Source organism: Hippocampus zosterae, chromosome 3 (assembly GCF_025434085.1).
Source record: "Hippocampus zosterae strain Florida chromosome 3, ASM2543408v3, whole genome shotgun sequence".
NCBI classification, from domain to species: Eukaryota; Metazoa; Chordata; class Actinopteri; order Syngnathiformes; family Syngnathidae; genus Hippocampus; species Hippocampus zosterae.
In genome coordinates, this window is record NC_067453.1 from 27,323,228 (window position 1) to 27,344,288 (window position 21,061).

A 21,061-nucleotide genomic window follows, 5' to 3' on the forward strand; every position below is an offset into this window, starting at 1 on the left:
AGGTTGCGCTCAGCTCACACAGTAATGTGGTCCACGTTGCTCCAAACTAAATTCATTCCGTCATTAAATCAGGTTTGGGTTGTCAAAATATGAGCTGACGGGATTGTCGTCAAAACAACATCTGCTCTGCTCGGAATGTCGGAGCCTTCGCAAGCCTGGCACGTGTGTCGTTGCCGTTTCTCCGTTTACGTGGCACGAAGACGCCCCTCCAAAAGTATCAAAACAGTGTTGCTCCGCGATCATCGGCTGCCATTTCCCTTCAGCGACACATTCGACGACTTATTAGTCCGCCGGTGGCTTCCCAAATGGTTGTACCGGTTAATGTTTGTGCAGAGGCTCTTTGCTTGGTGTTCCAACTTCACTTGGCTTCAAAAATATTTGGGGTTTTCTCACCCATATTGTGGCCGTCTGATTTTCACGTCGCCGTCGTATCTCGCTAATTCGACTGTAGTCTTCACAGGCAAAACCAGAAGCTCTAGAGGTCAGCTCAGACCCTCCTGTGAGGAGTTTTTCGTTTTTTCGCTCAAGACGAGCAGGATATAAAATGGATCGGTGGTTATTCAATATAATGGAACAGCAACAAAAGTCAAAGTCAAGGAAGAAGCCGATACTTTGGGGCGTGCGCATCGTTTGCTGCCCTGTGGCCGGGCTATCGCCAGAGATATTTCTGCTGCGAGGAAGTCACAATACCATCACTTGTTCTTTATCGGGCCGAGGCAAGTCATGCAATCCGCGCCGCGTGGCCGGCGGTCATCGTTCGTAATGAGCGGAAGCCACGAGGAGCAATCAGAGTCATGTTGCCTTCATTTACAGTCGACACTCGAATTTATGATCGACTTTCACGTCATTTTAAGCTTACATGGCGTGGGGGGGTGGGGGGGACTGAAACTGAGCATCACTTGTGTCGGGTGCCACTCCCTGGCTGCGCATGACTCACGGGCACAAGGCAAAATGTCACGCAGCTAAAACGGCAACCTGAGCGCGAGCGGACAATACAGAGTCTTGTTTGGCGGTGACGCGGGCAGCGGCGTCTATTTGTGGCGTGAATTGCAAGCGCGTCACCTGTGGAAACTGCCCGTGCTTTAGAAACAACGGCGGAGGGAAAGAAGCATTCGATGACAGAAAATACAGCTTCAAAAAGCAAACAATTGGGAGGCAATGAGGTCAGGTGTGTTCACGATGTACTGGATGTTATTGTCGGACTCGCCCGAAGGCATTTGACGGAGAATGCGGGAAATCGAAATTTGACACAATTGCGTACCCATTTTGTAAATTCCATGGTAGTTTTCGCCACACATAACTACAATCATATAGTTGAAAGAAAATGACACGTCAAGTGCTGCGGTCCATGAAAGATTTGGGAAAAAAAAATACTTTGTCCGAGGTCACATAAAATCTTGAAATTTACAACAGAACTTACGTGAAGTATGCAGATGAAAATGCTATTAAAAAAATAAAATAAAAACTAAGGGAAACAATATCTTACGTTTATATTCTGTAGTTGCAGAGAGCATGTCCTTCGTTTTCATATCTGTCAAGTACTTTCATTCATGAGTGTTTCGGGTTGATTTTAAATGTATTTATTTCAGTATTGCCATATAGAAGCAGAAAGGTCAAGCAGTCATTTGAGAATTGTAGTTAACTGCTAGATTACACAATATTGTGTATCTTGTACGACAAACACTCCAAATGCCCCACAAAAAAACTAAAGCTAATACTAAAACTAATTAAACCGACGATTTTCCGAAAAAAATAAAGCTCCCAGAAACAAATAAAAAGAAAAACCTCATCAAAACCCAACTGTATTAAAAAAAAAAACTATGACAGATGGCAGAAGGTACAAACTTAACCTGTCCATCCACCCGATATCGTCAACGTTGTATTTTTCAAAACCAAAGCATAAGAAAATGTATGTTCCTCGGCTCAAAAGCAGTTGGACAAAACATTGTTCTCGAATATTGTGTCTCCACCATACAGAATGTTCCCTACGCTTGTGTTGAACACAAAACAGGAGCAGGGCCTGTTTGTCGTCGTCTTGTCTCTCAGAACTTCTCAGCACCATTAAAAAGTTCAACCAGAAGCACAAATGCAATATAGGCATACGGTACCATATGGCCGCTAGGGATTCCTTTGCCGGTGCTTTAAGGACGGTTTCTGTATGCAGTGTTGACACGAAGATCACAGCACTCGGCTCATTGCTAATAATCGCGCTTCATTTTACCTTTCAAGATCACGAGCAGATGTTGCGGATGACGCACGCGGGAGGTTTGTATTATTTATCAGCAGCGGCGAACAACACCGCTAGTTATCACTCTTAGCACATCGCCACCTCGATGGATCCGGAGACTTACTCTGTTAGATTAGTGGCGGTTTGCGGCGGGCAATTTTATCTGGTGACCCGCGGTTGACCTCATTAGCGCGAATGAAAACATCACAGCGGGCCGCCGTGTTTTCCCGTTTGCCACGTGCCGCTTTTCCATAAATGAGGGCAGACGCCAAACAGCTTAAAAAAAAAAAAATGTTAAATATTAACCAATTGTGTGGCGACCCGGTAGTCCAGTGGTTAGCACGTCGGCTTCACAGTGCAGAGGTACCGGGTTCGATTCCAGCTCCGGCCTCCCTGTGTGGAGTTTGCATGTTCTTCCCGGGCCTGCGTGGGTTTTCTCCGGGTGCTCCGGTTTCCTCCCACATTCCAAAAACATGCGTGGCAGGCTGATTGAGCACTCTAAATTGTCCCTAGGTGTGAGTGTGAGCGTGGATGGTTGTTCGTCTCTGTGTGCCCTGTGATTGGCTGGCAACCAATTCAGGGTGTCCCCCGCCTACTGCCCGAAGACAGCTGGGATAGGCTCCAGCACCCCCCGCGACCCTACTGAGGATCATGCGGCTCGGAAGATGAATGAATGAATGAATGAATGAATTAACCAATTGTTTTCTTCTCCGGGACTGAGGTAAAACTGACGAAGTGTTGAAACACAGCCAAAAATTCACTTGATCTGACGGATATCACCTGTGAACATCCCCAAAGCAGGTGTGTGCAAGGAAGTCAAAAGGAGAGCAAAGAAAACCTCTCTGAATCCTGCTAAATCCCATCCCGGCCCCAAAATCGAACCTCAAATAGGGATTATCACATTGGCTTCATGACTCAGATCAAGGTTCTTCTTTTTTCTTTTTAAACAGATTAAAGTGTCTCCTCTGTGAAAGGGAACTTCAAGGTGCTGCGGCGTATTTGAACGTGCTTTGAATTCTTATGAACGAGCCGAGCAAGTTTGAAAAAGTCAATAGTTTTAACTCAAGCTAGGGGATCAATTTTAAAACCACTCACCGCACACTTTGAGATGTTAAATGAGGCGATCGCAATTCTATCACCGCTCATTCCTACCTTTGCGCTTTTTCTTTGGCAAAACGAGCTTCCTCAGTCGACACAATACAGCTGACGTCAACAGCAAAACGCATGCTAGCATTAGCTTACTGCACCAGCGTACGTTAGCACTGTCATATTCCACAGTCTTCGCACGGCAACAAACTTGTTGTGGTTTTTCCACTTGGGTTCCTTTAGATCAGGCATGTCCAAAGTCCGGCCCGCGGGCCAAATCCGGCCCGCGGTCGAATTTCATCCGGCCCTCGGCCCCCTGTCATAAAATCAGTGCCGTCTGGCCCGCATGTTGGGCGCAATGGAACACGCGTTGCATTGACTGAGGTCTCGTCGACTGGTGAGTGATGTTTCATAGAGTACTGCTTCCCTCTAGTGGCTAAATGAGTAATAGCATTCACTAAATGAGTAATAGCATTTAGACACTAGGGGGCATCACTCACGAGTTAACAAGACATCACTCCGTGTTTATATTGACTGATATGTCCTATTTCAAATTCCTGTTTCAAATGAACCAAAAGAAATTCTGAAGATTGTTGAAATTCAAATAAAAATGGAAATGTGAAACAGACTGGCTTACTAAAATTTGTTGAACAATATTGTTGTTCAATGTAAAGAATGTCAGCCAAGGTCGGCCCCCCGACATTTTACCACATAAAATCTGGCCCCCTTGGCAAAAAGTTTGGACACCCCTGCTTTAGATTGAATGTTTTTCTTCAGCAGCCAAGGAAACAAAATGTGTCGATAGAAAATGTCACAACTGAAATGAACGTTCAGCTCGCAAGCATGCGCGGAATACATCAGAAGCACAAAGTTGCTCCGACAACTCCTCAGTTGAGAACAAAAATAAATTGTGAACTTTGTGGTCAATAAATCAAAATATTGCCAATTCAGGAACATTTTTTAAAAGATTAAACCTATGTAGGGGCAAGCAGGAATGAAAAAAAATCTATAAATATTGGCGATGGCCTGCATTCGCGTGATGGCGCCGACTGATTTTTCCATTGTTCTCAGCTTCACAATTGTTTGTTGTTCATTTTTAGACAGCTCTCCGCTTTGAACTAGTCGTCCTAACCGCAATACCCCAATCTGAACCCGAGTGTGCCGTTACACATTGGACTTTCTTTGGATAATCAATACCGTAGCGATCGAGAGCGGGTTGGGGGGGTATATTGAACTGTTGTCTAATTCATCTTTTGATGTCAATATGTTTCAGGTGTCCAGCAAAAATAAAAGAATTGGCCAGTCTGTTCCAATATTTTTGAAAAGGAGTGTTATGGCAATACACGTATTGAATAAGTTTGTGGTTTGGGGAGGAAGCAAGCTTCTTTTGGGTCTTCATGGGAGGGGCTGGGGGGGTAAAAAAAAGTTTGACTTGGGGAGTTTGTGTTTTCATTTGTTGACCGCGAGTTTGCAGCGATTGTCCCCATTGGCTTGTCTGAGGCGAGAGCATCGACTCGAGTGCCGGGGCTTTTGTTTTGGCTTGAAAGTACTGTATTGGCCACCACTACTCTGCCTGAGTGGCTCTCTCACCTCCAGCGGTGAATGAAGCGGACATTCTTTTACTCTGCCTTTGGCCAGTGTTCAGTATCCGGCCCCCTATTGATGAGCTTTCATTGAGTTTCACCCGTTGTGCTCCTGGCGGGCCCCAATTCAGCAAGACCTCGTTAATAGTCAGCCCGATAAAGTGAGCAAAAAGCCAACCCCGCGAGGAAAACAAAAATACCTGTAGACCGGCGAATCGAAATCTAGCATAGTAAAATAAACGTTCTGTATACGGCAGGCCATCTGTACATGTTTTCCGTTTACCATCTGATTACCCACGCGGACGGTATATGCACTACCGGACTTTTGCCATGTGAAATGAAATGGTGTCTATAATTTGGGATATGTAACGTTTTTAATGATGACAACATTGGTGGCCACACCCTGCAAAATCAAGACACCACAACACACCATCGTCTGCAATATCTTTTTTCGAAAAGGAAATTCTCTTTTAAGATGTGGACGGCAAAAGCAAAAACAACGAGAAATTCAAGCTTAGGTTACAGAATAAATCAGTAGGCACAATTTTGTCAGGTCCAAAGTACGCATTATACTTTTACTAGCTGGTTCGCCGCCCTCCGGGCGGCTCATCAGCTAGTTCCTGCGGAAGGCTGGTAAGGTGGGCCTTCGGCCCACAGAAGTGTTGTTGCTTGGTTCAACTTTTTGTTCATCTTCATTGCTTATCGCGAAAATAAAGAGATGTTTAGCTCTACTAAATAACTAACAATTTCATTGCAATGCTTGTGGGTAGACAACATTTTTTCGCTAAGATGCCCGCGCGATCGTAGTGAGCCACTGCCTGAGCGGCGCAGTGGCGGCGCAGTGGCGGTGCGGTGAAGTAGGTACGTTTTGAAAAGGGACAGACGGAAGGACAGACCGCGTGCGCGACGACGCGCAATATATATATAGATTTGTTGACCTAAACACTAACGTTATGCTACCGATGTGATGTCTGTTGACTATCGTGATGCTAGCAAGCTTCGCCAGCGAAAGCGAGCTACGTTTGTATTGCTAGCCCACTGTAGCTTTTTGCACTTGGCTCTCGGAGAAAATAGTTTTCCTTGTGCCATTTGAATATGGCAGAGGTAAACTTCCCAGGCATCCTGCGCCGTCTTTCGCCTGCTTATTTCTGAATTGAATCCAACCGACTTCTATACCGCCCAGACATAATTAAATAAAAGAGGCCTAATAAGAGCCTATCCGCCCCCGCAAATGAAAGTGAAAAATATCAGCAGTCACTCACAGGCAACGAGGTGCGTTTCTTGTAATTACTTTGTTGTCGGAACAACAGTCGGCGCTCTGCTTATCATCTGAATGCCATTTGGATGTAAAAAGGGAGTTTGTGTGCTAAAAAAACAGCAACCTTCACTCATTCTCGCTATTTTGCCAGTTGTTTTTCTTTTTCACGCCCACAAGTCTGCTGCGAAGTTGCTGAGGGCACCTGATCATGTTTTTGTTTGTCAGCTCAGAGGCATCCTGGAGTTTCAAGACCGCAATAAAACGCACTAACTCGTGGCATCGCCGCCTCAAATTCAGACTCATGACCCATGTCACAAGAAGCGCTTACGGAAAGGACGGCCCGCGTCAGGAGTTCAACAGGCTTTGGTCCAAATGTTGGGTTTGACCAAGAGAGTGAATAAAGACGTTTTTAGTTTTATAGTTGCAGACAGCAGACCATTTTTGTTGTCCCTCACACAGTAAGACTCCGCACATAACGATCAGGTCAGCTCAGAATTTGACCAAACTCATGAGACAAAAAGAGCCTGTAAATTCACGCGGGCCTCGAAGGACATCACACGAGATGTCAGTTTGGCAACGGTAAATGGTCGCAATGACCGGGGATTGAACCCCCAACCTCTACCACTGAGCCACGCAGGCCCCAATGGCACTCATCACAAGTATTCACGATGCACGCAGTGCTGCCACACTGGAAATATTGAAGCAATTTCCGAGAAGCTCAAGAAGACCGCATTGTAGCGCTCGGCCCTGAAACGAGCTACCGTGATAATGTACAGACTCGTTATGTCCCTCGAGGTACATTGTAACGAGGTTCGAATGTGCACTCTTTGTGTCTGGTAGAGGTGAGGTGATGGGTGCCACGAGGCTCAAAATAAGCCTTGGTATTGGGTTATTTTGCCAGTTGCCACATGACCTCGCATTGGACCACAGGGACGCTTTGCTCCTCCACACCCTTGATGGATGAAAACTTATACTGATACTGGTATAAGTTTTATGTACTTATACTGGTACTGATCTAGGGTCAGTGGCCCATTTGGGCTCTTTCACAATTTGAAGATGTTTTGTGGGTTCCAATGGTATTGGGTTATTTTGGACATCTTGACGCTCCACTTCCAGTTGCCACATGACCTCGCATTGGACCACAGGGACGCTTTGCTCCTCCACACCCTTGATGGATGAAAACTTATACTGATACTGGTATAAGTTTTATGTACTTATACTGGTACTGATCTAGGGTCAGTGGCCCGTTTGGGCTCTTTCACAATTTGAAGATGTTTTGTGGGTTCCAATGGCTGCAGTTATCTCACGTCTGATGGATTTGTACGTAAACGACCGTAGAATTTAATCTTAAAAGCTTCGATTGTGCTTTCTGAGATTGCAGAGAGCGACCGGCTCTCACATCCATTGAGCAATGTGGAGAAGACGACAAATTGAAGGACGTACCACCTTTAGTCCCAATCTCTTTGCCAGACTTCCCGTCAGCTGTAGCGTTTGGCACCAAGACACTTCAAAAATTCCAACTTTCTCGAGCAAAATTCTCCTCCGATGGAGACTCCTTGGCCGGATGAGTCAGTTACACTCACCATTGTCACGGCTTTGCTCTTTTCATGAAATCTCGATTATCCGCAGGGCAAAGAGCAGACCAAATTCATTGCTTCGTTTTCAATCTGCGAACAAAGCAAATGCTGGGGGCTAGCCTCTTTGGTGAAATTCCAAGGGTCCGCTGTGTAATCTTAACTTTTTATAACAGGGCTTGTTCGGAATAATGTGTGGGGAATTAAAGGGATTCTTTCTTCTCTTTATCTCTGAAACAAATGTTTCCCATCTGTGATAAGATTCCTGCTCCGCGGTGCACATTGCTGTCTGAAATAATATCTTTGGATGGAGAGGTGGGCCCTGCAGCCAAAGCCCAACTTCCCCACCCAGTTCTCGAGCTATTTTAGCACAAGTGCAACCGCGGCGAGGCCGAGACCCAAGAGCAAGTACTTTATTTTATTTCAGCTTTTTGTTGTTGTTATTATTGCCCGAGACAAAGATTGCTTTCATTTTTCACAAGCAAAATGCGCCACCTTCGATTCAAGCATTTGGAATTTCTTCCCCCGGCACTTCTGCCCCAGGCAAGGGCGGCGACTGTCAGGACGTTGCACGTCGCCATGACGCACCTCAAAGCCCACTGCGGCGCGCCAATTGGCGGGGGAGCGTCGGCTTTGCCACCACATGTTTAAACCGTTAAGGACACGCAGGGCCAAAGAGAGCCGTGTTTAGGTTGAACTGGGTGTTTCTGCGATGAAACCTCGTAATCCATGTGCAGGAATGGACGGATTCCAAAATGCGGAGGGCACCGTTCGGTGGAAAAAATGACTGATGAGTTATTGCGTTTGGAAAATCCTGGCGCGTATGAGTGTGCAAGAAGCAGCAATACTCCGCAAAGCTATCATTACCACTGGAACTGAAACCGAGACCATTCCAGGAGGCTCCACCAATGACTCGTTTGGATTTCCGATTCATTTTACTCATCGGAAAATAATGGAAAGAGCATTGATCCGTTTTAAGTATGAATTCGACATTGTCACGATGAAGATAGTCCCGCTCTGTAGTTACGAACGTACATCAACATGCCGTGTACTTTAATATCAAGACTACCATTCGGGGACGCTACAATCCCAATGTGCGCATATTGCCTCGTCTTCTGGGCAGTAATGAGCAATAACAAATCGCCAATCTGGGGAATCATTCGTGTGGACTGTGGGAGAACTGGAAAACAAAGTTAACAAAACGCGATGCAATGTGGCTGAATTTGATATTGGCCCCAATGCAAGTGGACTATTATTGGCACATTTTCATCTCCATCCTTGCCACAATCGTGAAGGTTTGGTCTTCCGAAAAGGGCACCCAACGTGTCCACGATATATTTCCATCGTGCCGCATTTCGGATGCAGTTCATTGGGGTACCACTCAGTACTCAGTAGTGCGATTGTTTCCCCCAAATGAGACTTGGAGCTGACGTTTGGTAGCGCGATGGAAAACCCTCGAGATGCCGGCAGACGCCGGGCTGGCTCAGCCAGCAGGCGGAAGAAAAATCAGTTGCCGTGTGAGTTGCGTGTGTGTTAATATGTGCAGGAGTGCGAGCGTGAGTGTTTATGTCTAGAGCTCGCGCCTCTGAACTTGGGCGAGCAGGTTGGAATGGTTTGCAGTAACGGAAGGAGGGGAGAGCCAGCATCTGGATTATGCATTTTTCTGGCCCTAAATTCAGAGGTCTGAGTGAATAAAGGGGCGTCTCCAGGGAGGGGCAGCGGGGTAAATGGGGGATCCGTCTGGACTGGAGTGGGTCAAGTCAGTCAGTCTGCTGGTGTGTGGCTTCAGCTGGTTCCCATTAAGAGGGGGGGGGGCTAATGTGACGCTGTGATCTTGAGCATATACTGGCCTTCCTGGCCCTGCTTAAAGTCATATGTGTTTTTTGGGGAGGCCCGTCCGATCACAGCGGCTTCTGTATCACCGTGACTCGCTTCAGCACATTGCAAGGCCCGAGGCTTCGTTTGCAGAAAGGTCTCACTCTCAGGTCAGGTCAAGGAAACTTTAGAGGTATGGCGCTGAAAGCTTGCAAAATTGGACTGTGGCCTGATTCAGGATTTGCATTTTCAGGACGATTCGCCTTAAAATGTTGTATTTCTTTTTAATTCAAGGCTATAGCGCTGTTATTTTTTTTTAACCACTGGATTTATCATTTTTATCACCGTATTATACGAATGAAAACACGGAGTCCCCGAGAAGCGTCATGATGAGAACAGATTGCAAAGGCCCTCTAACCTTTATCAAATTTGACCAAAGTCAAATTTTTAAAAAAAAGAATTGACACCTGTTTTATTTGTCATTTCCAAGCCAAATTATTTTGGTGTTCCTTTGATGATTCTGTTGAGTCATCCGTTGTCTATAGTGCTTGACCTCATTCGGGTCACGCGCTTGTCCTTGCCGACTTTGGGCAAGATCGTCGATTTGCTCACATTCAAACCGATGAAGACTTCCCTCGGCAAGTTAACTTTGGATTTCAAGACCACAGAGGGAAAAATGTATTCCTGCATCCATGCCTAAATTGTCGAGGGCTACTCTTAAGGCCTTAATTGTAGTGAGGGAAACACGGGGTAGGGTTTGGTCGCATTTTCTGAGGCCTTTGATTAGTTTCTGGAACAAAATTAAAAACATGGCAACAAAGTTGTCACAGTAATGACAACAAACAAAGCCGGACGGTTTATTTAGGATGTTTTCCTCAAAACCGATGACTCACACGTCACCGACGGCAAACGTGGTTGGAAACAGTGAAGGTAGCGCAATCTAATTGTGTGACAAGCACAGAACTTGAGTCCTCACCCTTAACCTTAACCATCAAGCTAAACCTGGAGCCCTTCTTCCGTATCCTCGTGTTAACTTGTAACCCCAACACCTTATCCTAACCCCTCAACCCTAACCTGAAACTCAAACAAACAGAAAGATGCAGGGAGCAGCCACAGCTGGAAGTCAAAAGGGTGGAGATGGGAATAATATTTCTTGGCACAAGAGGCAAACGGGACCAAAAGCTCACAATACACATACATAATAATACAAACTGACACCAACCATTTCTCTTGCGATTATGGAATCCGAGTGAGCTTCCCAGCAGAAGAGCGCCTTGCCTTTGAAGATTTGTAGCCCGTAAAGTTGAATGTATGGTTGAAAAATATATCACGAGCACACAAGTGTTGAATGAAGCAGCATTCTGACACAGGAGTCAAGATTTTCAAGCATTTTAAACAAAAATAAAGACTATGGAATTCCTGCAGGGAGATTCTATAAACCGGCCAGTGGAGAGTTGGTTAATTTATGAGATATGTCTGGGGAACAAAAAACATTTGAGTTCCTTCAACGGGCAAGTCCAACTAAAACGGAATCGTTACGTACTGTACATGTTTTCCAGGGTTTCAATTGCCTGAGCTGACATTATCGTACAACAATTCACAAGAGTCAAATGCAATCGAGCCACAAGTGTTTTTTTTTCCACCACCCAAAAGCCAATGAAAAGTCGGTGTCACAACAGTAATTAGCGCGAGAGTGACAGATGCACACTCATTGCCGCTCTGAGAACACTGCCATCAAAAGTTGAATGACACTCTTGCAAAAATGTGTTACAAACAGCTGTCAGCGATGAAGGAGAAGTTGCTGGATATGAATAAGCCCTAATGTGAAAAACCAACCCAAAAAGTGAAGCTGTTGCGCTAACATGCTAGGTTGAATGATAAATTCCCTTTTGCCGAGAAAATGTCAGTACAAAAGAATCTCAGGGAGCACAATTTGAGCAGCCAACTAGAATTCTTTCAGTGGCTTATCAGGAAAAATATTGAAATGTAAAGCTGTTACACTTTTAGATGAACTATAATAATAATGGAAGATGGGGGTAGGCGATGGGAGAATAATTCCTTAAGTCGGCAAGGTACAATGGCGGACAGAAAGGAGACGCAATTTAACATACAGCCTGCAGCCTCAATCTAAGACCCACAACAAAACAAAACAGCTAGCTTAGTGGTAGATTGGTGTCCAAAAAGCTGGATAGGTGAATTACTTTAAATATTTGACAAATGAGCAGGTCTTAAAAATACTAGTTGTATAGGAAAAACAGTCATATCTTGAGTTTAGCTAGCATAAACATCGACTGTAAATATGCTAACTCAGGGGATGTTCAAGCTGCGTTTGAGGTAGCGCTCACGGGGTCTCACAAAAATTATCATACCAGATGTTTAGTGTTCCTCCAAAATTGGACCAATAAAGGCCTCTTCTGGAAAAGAATGACTGGTGTCGCACCTGCCAGACAATAATAACGGACATTTTCTGCACCAATTAGCCTTGTGACCTCTTTTCTGTTGACATTGCGCTTGTAAGAAACTTAAGTGGTTGCTGCCTCATTTGCTTTTTTTCAGGCCGGGCAAATTTTCCAGGATAGGCTTTACATTCAACACAAGCCAGTATTTAATTGTGCTGGATGGAGTCAGAGCATACTAGTACTCTATAGAAATGCCAATCTGTCAAGTGATGGAAATATTTTTGTTTCACCGCTACATATTATGTCTTTATTTAAGCGTGTAACGTTGTGAGATTTGTCCAAAATGGAAATTGTGGCAGCCTATCAAGACGTGCTGTCACTGCCGTGATGAATCCGGATGAGTTTGAAGAGTGTTTTTTTAGCTATTAGCCCGGAGCCATCAAGCCAATAGTTTTGGCCTTCCAAATTTTTTTCCCGTTATTTTAAATAACGGCCCAAAGGATCATGAAAAACCCTATCATGACATCTAATTTGATAATTGAGGCTCTGTCAAGGTAGACGGGGCGCCGAGGATTACAGACGGTCTTATTGTTACCATTTTGACTGAGAATTGGCATTCCGGCAGACGCTACCGTGAGTGTTTCACAAAGTTGCGCTTTTGCTGGAGTAAAACAGCCTCAACATGTCAGAGTGCTGCTTATGCAACCATTCAGTGAGAGAGGGAAAAACTTGATTATTTCAAATGAGACCCACCCAAGTGGGACCTCGGCGGTTTTGACTGCTTCCGTAGCGCACACAGGCCCATTTTGTGTCCCGCTTAGTCAACGTTAAGCAGTCCAGGGACTGGGCCACAATGCTTCTGTTCACACTTGTTTGTTTTACAATGCTGTTATGCTGAGTGAGATCATCGGCGTGCGCTCGTAAGTCTTTTTAGCGGCGTGCGCAAGATGGGCCGACATGCTGCGAGGTGGTCTGCATGCCTTATTTGGACTTTTTCAGAATGTCCCATTGTGTGAACTTCTGCACGAGCACAGTATTTCTTTGTCGCTGCGTAGAGTGAACGTGGAAATATTTTCACCGGCTGTCACAAGGTCCAGTTGACAAAACGTGACGTTTTCTTTCCAAGTGAGTTGCATTCATGTTATGATTTTCGGTTTGTACAGATTTAGAAATACCGGGTTTCCCCCAGCTATCTCGTGGTTCGCCTTTCGGGTCCCCGTTATTCCGCACTTTTTGGTTGCCTTCTGGAGTGCCCTGGGATATGCGACACAGCACCACAGAGGATAGAACAGTAATTCACAATCAAAGAGAACATGCATGCAGGAGCTGCTGTCTGCCACAGCTCACACTCACATGCAGACACCTCCCACCAGCTTCTTGGAGGCCTACAGTATATCTAAACACACGACGCTACAATAGAGACAATTTTTGATGAAACTAACATGTTTTGGGAGGAATGTGAAAGGAATTCATATCTCGAAAAACTACACGCATTGTTGTTACAACAGCAATTTGAACCTGAATCTGCCCCGCCTGTCAGGCAGACATGGCCAACACCATCCCACAGAATGCACGGCATGATATTCAATAGATCAAGTTGGTTACAGAGAAAAATCCCAGTTTTGTAACTCTTCAAAGTTGCTGCCCCCCACCCCTTCTCCAAAGAGAGCAAGCTTTCTCGGGGAGCAGCATAAAGCCAAAATAAAGGGATTTTTTTTTTTTTGCAAACTTTGTAATCCTCTCCTTCACACATTAGGTTCTTGAAACTCTCCTTTCAATTTGAGGGCTCATAATTTTTGGTTTTGGGTTGCCATGCGCCCATCGTCAACTTAGTTTTTTAAAAAGGCAGAAAGCGGAGGAATTTTAACTGTCAGCTCCCCCCCGCCGTGTCGCCATGAGCCGCTTCTTTTCACATTGCGACCGCGGGAGTCCTCGCGGCGGTGTTTCACGACCACGCGGAGGTGGATCAGGGATGTGAAAAGGTGTCCCCCCGACGTGATGCCGACTTGGCTTTCAGGCAGCTGTGAGAAATGGCTCCTTGAAGACTGTAAAAGTGCGTCCCCGGCGACTTGTGAAAAGTTGGCGGCAGCAAGAAGGGCTCCATATTAAGTAGTGCTGTCAAAGAATGCAGAGTTGTGGCTGTCCCTTCGACTGTGGAGCGACTACAACTTTCCAACACACTCGAGTGTGCAAACATGTTGCCCCAAAGCTAGTTTTTAAAAGCGGATCTCCCTTGGACATGCTTTGACCAGAACATACCTTGTCGTGGGTCACATTTTAGTTACCCTTGGAGGGCCATTATGACTGAAACCATCTAAAGAAAAAAGTCCATAATAACAGTTTATTCAACTATTGTTTAACTTACTGCCATGATGAGTTTGGTAACAAGAAAATGCTTACAATATGTCTCGTATTTATTACATATGAGAATTTAAAATTTTGGTAGAGATTTTAGGAAGTTGACATGTGCGATTTGCTTTCGCGGGCCACATAAAATGATGTGGCGGGCCAGATATGGCCCCTGGGCCTTGAGTTTGACACCAACATAATGAGAATCAACACAAGAACTGGATTAAAAATCTGCTTAAAAAATAAATAAAGAGTGGTCATCTTTCACTGGTAGCTTTATTTTTTTGTGGCTGCTGTTTGCAGTGGTGTACTACTGGGGGTTCGTTGATGCCACCACAAAGAAACACCAGCGATGAAGATGGGAGGAAATTCCAGGCCAACTATGGAACTAGAAATTGACCTTATTATGATGTCCGTCTGCTCAGCAAAATTGGAGTAACATAAGAAAAAAAAAAAAGAAAAAAATGACGGCCTGCGTTAGGAGTAAGCTAAACAAATTCAATTCTGCAAAACCTCACGTTTGCAGACAACGAGAATATTCACAGAGGATCGATCACAATGTACTGCAGTCGACAAACCATCTCGGGGAGAAGTCAAGCCTCATAAGAGTTGACAAATCATGTTAACGACTGACAATTCCATTCCTTGGGAGCTCAAGCAGTGTACGGACATTTTTCTTAATAACACCCTATCCCAGGTGTAATTACCCAGAAGCTCTCGTGCCCTTGGCTCCATAGCCTCAGCCCCGTGCAAAGGAAACAAATGAGAAAACATAACCACTATTTATAGGCTTAAATGTGAGGTGCCGCTGGGGGGAGCGGTTTGTTTGGATCCCAGGCGTCGTTACCATGGCAAATTTGTGCCGGAGCGCCAAACTCCAGCTGCACTTTTTCGGAAAAGCTAATTTCATACTTCAAAAGGACGCAATGATGACAGAAGACTGAGCCCCAGCAAAAAGTTCCAGTTCTTGTTTTGGCAAAGCTATCGTGCGCCAAAGGAGGCATGGGCGCTGCCGTGTACCGCATCCCTCGCCCACAAATTGTCGAAACTTGTGGTGGAAAGCTGTTAGATTTGTGATTGGAAGAGTAAGTGTTTGTAGGCGGGACTTCCACCCATGATGCAAAACTTTGGTTGAGCAGACAACGATGGGGTTTTATTGCATGAGTGAGGTGGTGGGAGGTGGGATCATGTCAATGGCCAGTCCACAAAAAGTTGGAATGTGGACAAGACCTGCGGAGTAAATCAGAATCAGAATCAGAATCATCTTTATTGGCCAAGTATGTAGAACACACAAGGAATTTGTCTCCGGTATAACACGCTGCACTAGTATCATCGTAAACACCAAAATCATTGAACCATTTTAGAGTAACCAGTAGTTTTGTAGTACCGTTTTGTAGTACAAGAAGAGTGACTACGTCAGTGACTGTTTAAGGAGTTAATGGCTAGAGGGAAGAAGCTGTTGAAGTGTCTACTGGATTTGGTGCGCATGGATCTGTAGCGTCTGCCTGAGAGAAGTGGCTGGAAAAGGTGGTGGGCAGGGTGCGGGGGATCCAGGAGGATTTTCCGTGCCCTTGTCTTGATTCTTGCAGTGTGCAAGTCCTCAAGAGTGGGTAGGGCGGTGCCAACGATTTTTTCCGCCGTCCTAACTGTCCGTTGAAGTCGGATTTTGTCCTTTTTTGTGGCCGGCCCCAAACCAAACCGTGATGGAAGAACACAGGATTGATTCGATGACTGCCGTGTAGAACTGTCGTAGCACCTCCTGTGGCAGGCCATGCTTCCTCAGCAGCCTCAGGAAGTACATCCGCTGCCGGGCCCTTTTCAGGATGGAGATGGTGTTGACTTCCCACTTCATGTCCTGGGAGACTGTGATTCCCAGGAACTTGAAGGTCTCGACGGTTGACACAGGGCAGTTGGATAGTGTGAGGGGCAACTGAGGAGAAGAATGTTTCCTGAAGTCCACGATCATCTCTACAGTCTTGAGCGTGTTCAGCCCGATCCAGTCCAAGTCAACTGAATGTCTCCCACCTTATGTGGTCCCTCGATTCATCTTATTTTTCCAGATGTGTCGAGATACCAAAAAGAGCAAAGAGGAAGAGACAGCAGAGGAGAGGGAAAAGAAAACAACGAAGGGTCATTCATTTAGTAACATGTCAAAACAGAGAGGAAGCCTCTGTTTCCACCGAGGGCGTCAAATTCATGCCATCTGAACCGGCCTGAGACCAGCAATGAAGAAGTGTAAAGGGGTTTCGGGTTGCAAAGTAACCCGCAGTCCAACTTTATGTGGAAGTGGCTCAAAAATCTCAGTTTTTATGGCCTGAAGGATTGCGAAAAGGATATCGACATATTCCAAGCATGATCTCATCAACTCCAAACCTGGAGTCTGACTAGCTTGGTACGATGGCTGCAAAAGAAACCCAGCTTTCGTGTTTCCTTTCATCCTGTAGATACGACTTCCTTGGATGCCGCGGTATGAAAATCGCTGACAGAAGGGCTGCGAGCCGAACAAGGCGGCTCATTGACACGGCCAGCGTTAGGGAAAGGTGCTTCTCCTGAATGCGGCTCTTTCTACGCGGAGCTGTGCAGGATTGAACTAATGAATTCCAGGTCGCGGCACGCATTGGAAAAATAGCGCTATGGCGTAAAACGCCGCCAAATGTGCTCGTCTTCCTCAAGACGGGCAAGCGAGATGAATTTCAGCCCCCCACCCGCCAAAAAATAAATAAAAAAATAATCCCCGGACGCAATTTTGCCTTGGCATCGCTCTCTCCGTCAGTATTTTATCCTTGCGCTCAGTGAACAACCCAGGAAAGGCTCGACTTTAAGAAGCAGCGAGCTCATTGAGGTTTTCTTTTGTTGACGCAATTGCCTCGAAGAAAAGATTCCTTCCCATCTATGTTACTGTCTAAGACTGGAGGCTCCTGCGCAATTAGCTGAAGTCATTCATCTGGAGTACCTTCGCCTTTGCATGAAATATGGGGACGGATACCTTAAGTGTCTCGAGCAGCTTCGACTACTGCCTCTCTGTGCGTTCGTATTGTAAAATGACTGCTACACACCGAGCAGACTAGCAATTGAGGATTCGCAGATTTGTTTTGGGGAGTGGGGCTATCGTCCCTAAGGCACTTTATTTCAAATGTAGCCGTTTGTGAAATGTTTTTCCTTGATTTGTTGTTTTGGTACTCAGGCCAAAGCGATGAAAGTATTGATCTGCTGCCATCCTGTGGCACCTGTAGGCAATTATAAACCTTTTGGGGTGTTCATAACTCGTTGATTTTCTCAGGACTTGGTCCCCATGATACATGAATACCATGTTGGCCTAACACGGCGTTCCTTCTTTCACATATGTCATGGGTCAAATTACCTTTTTTTTCCAGAGGCAATACAGAACCTGGTTAAAAATACAAAAAAAAAAATTGTGTTGTTGTTCAGCTCCGCTTGCAGCGGTGAGAAGCAAGGCACTATGACAAAGCACACAATGTCAAACATTGCATGGATAGTTTGGCTTGAAAAGAGCGCCATCGCCCCGGTGTGACTTGGACCTGAAATCAGATTGCGTTCAACAAAAACAACACCTAATCCTTTGGCCGATGTTCAAGGTTGTCTGCACTTGGCATCCGGAATTTCCGACAGGATCAATTCAGGATCTACCTCCGTATCTGGATTTATTAAAACAAAGTGCAATGAGCTTTCGTCTTCATCCACTTACTCTGTTTGAAAACAAGTAAATGGACAAGGTGTGCAAGTTCATCTTTTGAAGGAAATCTGAGGGTTTTGTTTAAAAATATATATATTTTTAAAAACAGGCCTTTTCTTTGGTTGTTTAGATAAGCCTACACACATCTAACACTACATACACACACAGAAAAAATGCTAAGTCGAAATTGTCACGAGTGGACATAACGACGCCAAGGCCTTACATCCTGTCAGTGTCTCACATTCATGAGCAAATTTCAGACAAACATCTCCAAATTAACATAAAGCAAGACAAAAGTGAGACGGCGAGAAGCTGGAGAAGTCCGCAAACGTCGACGCTAAACGCAACAGAAGTCTGTAATCGCCAGCAATTATCTCAACCCCGGGTTTCATTTTATGTGTTGACTCAATAAACCGTCAACGCCGGTTCAACATGTGGTGCCGTTTAAAAGAGTTGCCTCGGATATTTATTTTAGGGAGGCAACAACGTTCATTTTCCCCGGCTGCTTGAGCTCGCTTCGGTACAACAATGCATGATCGAGAGGCTCACTGTGCGCCTCTGGCTCATTGCCGAGTCGGCTCAAGGCAGCCTTGGAAGCACAACCAGATGCCTCTTACTCAAATCTCCCAAGCATGGGCGTGACGACGGAGGCTTTTGCTTCCGTCCATGCTGACAGCGAATGAAACTGACTGTCCTGGTTTAAATTTGCTGCGCTAACCACGGGACGGTTCCCTGAAACTAAAAAAAAAATGCAGACATCACTTGTTTGCAGTTGGCACCAATGTCGGCAGGAACCAACGCTACAAACGTAACAACTCCGGCTTTTTGTCGTAGCATATGATGAGTATTTCCGTGCTAATCCAGCTTTCCCACTATCTAACGGAATGATCAACCCCTCTCGAGCTGCCGGCCGAGCAAATGGGAGCATTACCATTTCATTTCGTTTCCAATTAATCGATTGGCTTCAAAGCCAAAGTACCCAAAGGACAAGGGGGAGGGAAAAGCCTGAACCCAAAACCTCTCGACCGTGACGCTAACCACTAAGAGACCGTGCTGCTTAAAGAAGCCAATATTGTAATAATCACTTTCAAAACACAGCAACAAGTAGAAGTGGGGGAAGTCAGGAAGAGTGATCAAAGACATTTTTAAAGCCAATTCAGGCCTTGTTTTGAGATTGATGGATTCAATGTTTTTGAAGTCAGTTTTAAATGTAACAAACTGCGCTCTACAGCTACGCTAGCTGCTAAATGCAAATAGTGTGAGGTAGCACGGACCAACTGAAGTTCCTCAATGTCGTGTCTTGTCCCTGAGCGTTAAAGGTGACTGATGTAATTGACAACTTTTCCCATTTTCGCGGTCAAATTCTTTGTGTGGTGGTGTGCTTGCTTGGAATGTTCCTGTCATGTAGCAAGGTGGTGGTGGACCCCAAAAAGCAGGCAGGAGAGAGGAGCGGGGTGTATTTGAAGAATTGTATTTAAAACAAAAAAAAAAACGAAATCCAAAACACACAAAGTCCAAAGTGTCACACAAAAACCATGACAAAACCTAAAACATCACAATGAACTAAACATGACAGAAAACAAGAACAAACAGCAACACACATGACAGTAGCGAGAAGCAACAATGACCCGACACCGAGTGTTCGGGCTTGAGTCCTTTTATACAACTAATTACCAAATGACCAACAGGTGTGCAGCTGCCGGGGGGAGCCCTACAGTGCCACCTGTTGGTCCCTACACCGAATCATGACAGTTCCAACGTTTTTCTAGCCAACTGCAGGTCTCGTCATAACAAAGACATTAGAGCCAATCGCAAGCTAGGATGTCGGGGATCGGGTCGCCGTGCTTCTGGATTCTGTAACCAGCTACCAGAATTTTTTTTCTTCCAGTTCTAATTTAATAATTTAATACTTGTCCTTCATTCAAAACTAAAGCAAGGACACTGTTTGGAAAATGTACTGAGTAAGAAGTACATATAGCGGTTTTCTAACCTAACTGGTAAAAGTAAAGGGTAGTTTGATGAATAAATGCTCAAAGTACAAAGTACCAGAAAAAAAAACGACCAAAGTACAGTTACAAAGTATCTGTACTTCATTATTTCCCCATTTCTGGTAACACATCATGTCTGTAACTGTTGCGCGCGGACGTAATGAAGGATTTTCTCCCTCGTGGTCGCCTATTTATAGAATGTGAACGTTGTTTTGTGTTTTTTCTCTTCTTTATTACCACCTAATCATGGCCAAGAGTGTTTATTCCACTATGGTGAGAACGGCCCGCATGGCAGCATGCCCAGCAATCTGTTCATTCTTAAGTGCGTCGTCTCACGGGAAAGTCCTTCGACTTGTTCCAGTTTCCAAATCATCTTTAGTGTGTCCCCAACGAGCTTCTGTGTCGGGAGCTGTCACGTGGCTTATGGAAAGCACCCCCATTCCACTCCATAGATCTCGTAAAAGTTCAGGGGAAACCCAGGTTACGCAAACGGTTGTCTTTGGCATCGATCCAGTGAAATCGTGGCCGGCTAACAGGAAATAATTGACTTCCGCCATGGCTCCCTGCATTTGCTGAGGGCCCTCAGAACCCACATGAGAATTTGCATACCAGTGGAAACATATGAAGGATATATGTCCTCAGAAGGGGTTATGACTGATTAAAGACTCACGTAGCTTCTTTAGAGTAGGATACTACACATAAACCGTAGTCACACTGTTGTTTCTCTAAACATTCCAATAAAATCATGCAATTGGAGGTGTATTTTGGTCTCATTTCAATGCAGCGACATGCTTTGATTGCTAGGTGGATTACAAGAGAATTAAGGGAATGCCTTCTCCATTGACATGGGTCCACTTTTGGAGCTTGGGATCAAATGTAACCTTTTTTAATTTTATTTTCTTCACAGAATCCTACTTTGGGGACAGCTTCTGCAGTATCCAAACCGTCCAAGATGTCTCTCGCTTCCACGTGACACTACAGATAAAGACGAGTCAGAGAAGTGGCCTATTGCTCCTGGCCGCTGGAATGGAGGACTACCTGTTTATCGAGCTCCTAAATGGGAAAATACAGGTGGGCAGATGACTTGG

The 21,061-nt window shown here is 45.2% G+C and overlaps 2 protein-coding genes across 2 annotated transcripts in view; one reads left to right on the forward strand and one right to left on the reverse strand.

Moving 5' to 3' along the window:
* lingo1a (leucine rich repeat and Ig domain containing 1a) overlaps nucleotides 1–21,061 on the reverse strand; it is a 285,088-nt gene that overhangs the window by 250,146 nt on the left and 13,881 nt on the right. The window lies entirely within an intron of this gene.
* The window catches only part of cspg4 (chondroitin sulfate proteoglycan 4), a 66,871-nt gene that overhangs the window by 22,154 nt on the left and 23,656 nt on the right, over nucleotides 1–21,061 (forward strand). Inside the window, exon 2 of the mRNA XM_052061970.1 lies at nucleotides 20,881–21,044. Within this exon, the coding sequence (XP_051917930.1) occupies nucleotides 20,881–21,044 (164 nt within the window). The remainder of the gene's footprint in view (nucleotides 1–20,880; nucleotides 21,045–21,061) is intronic.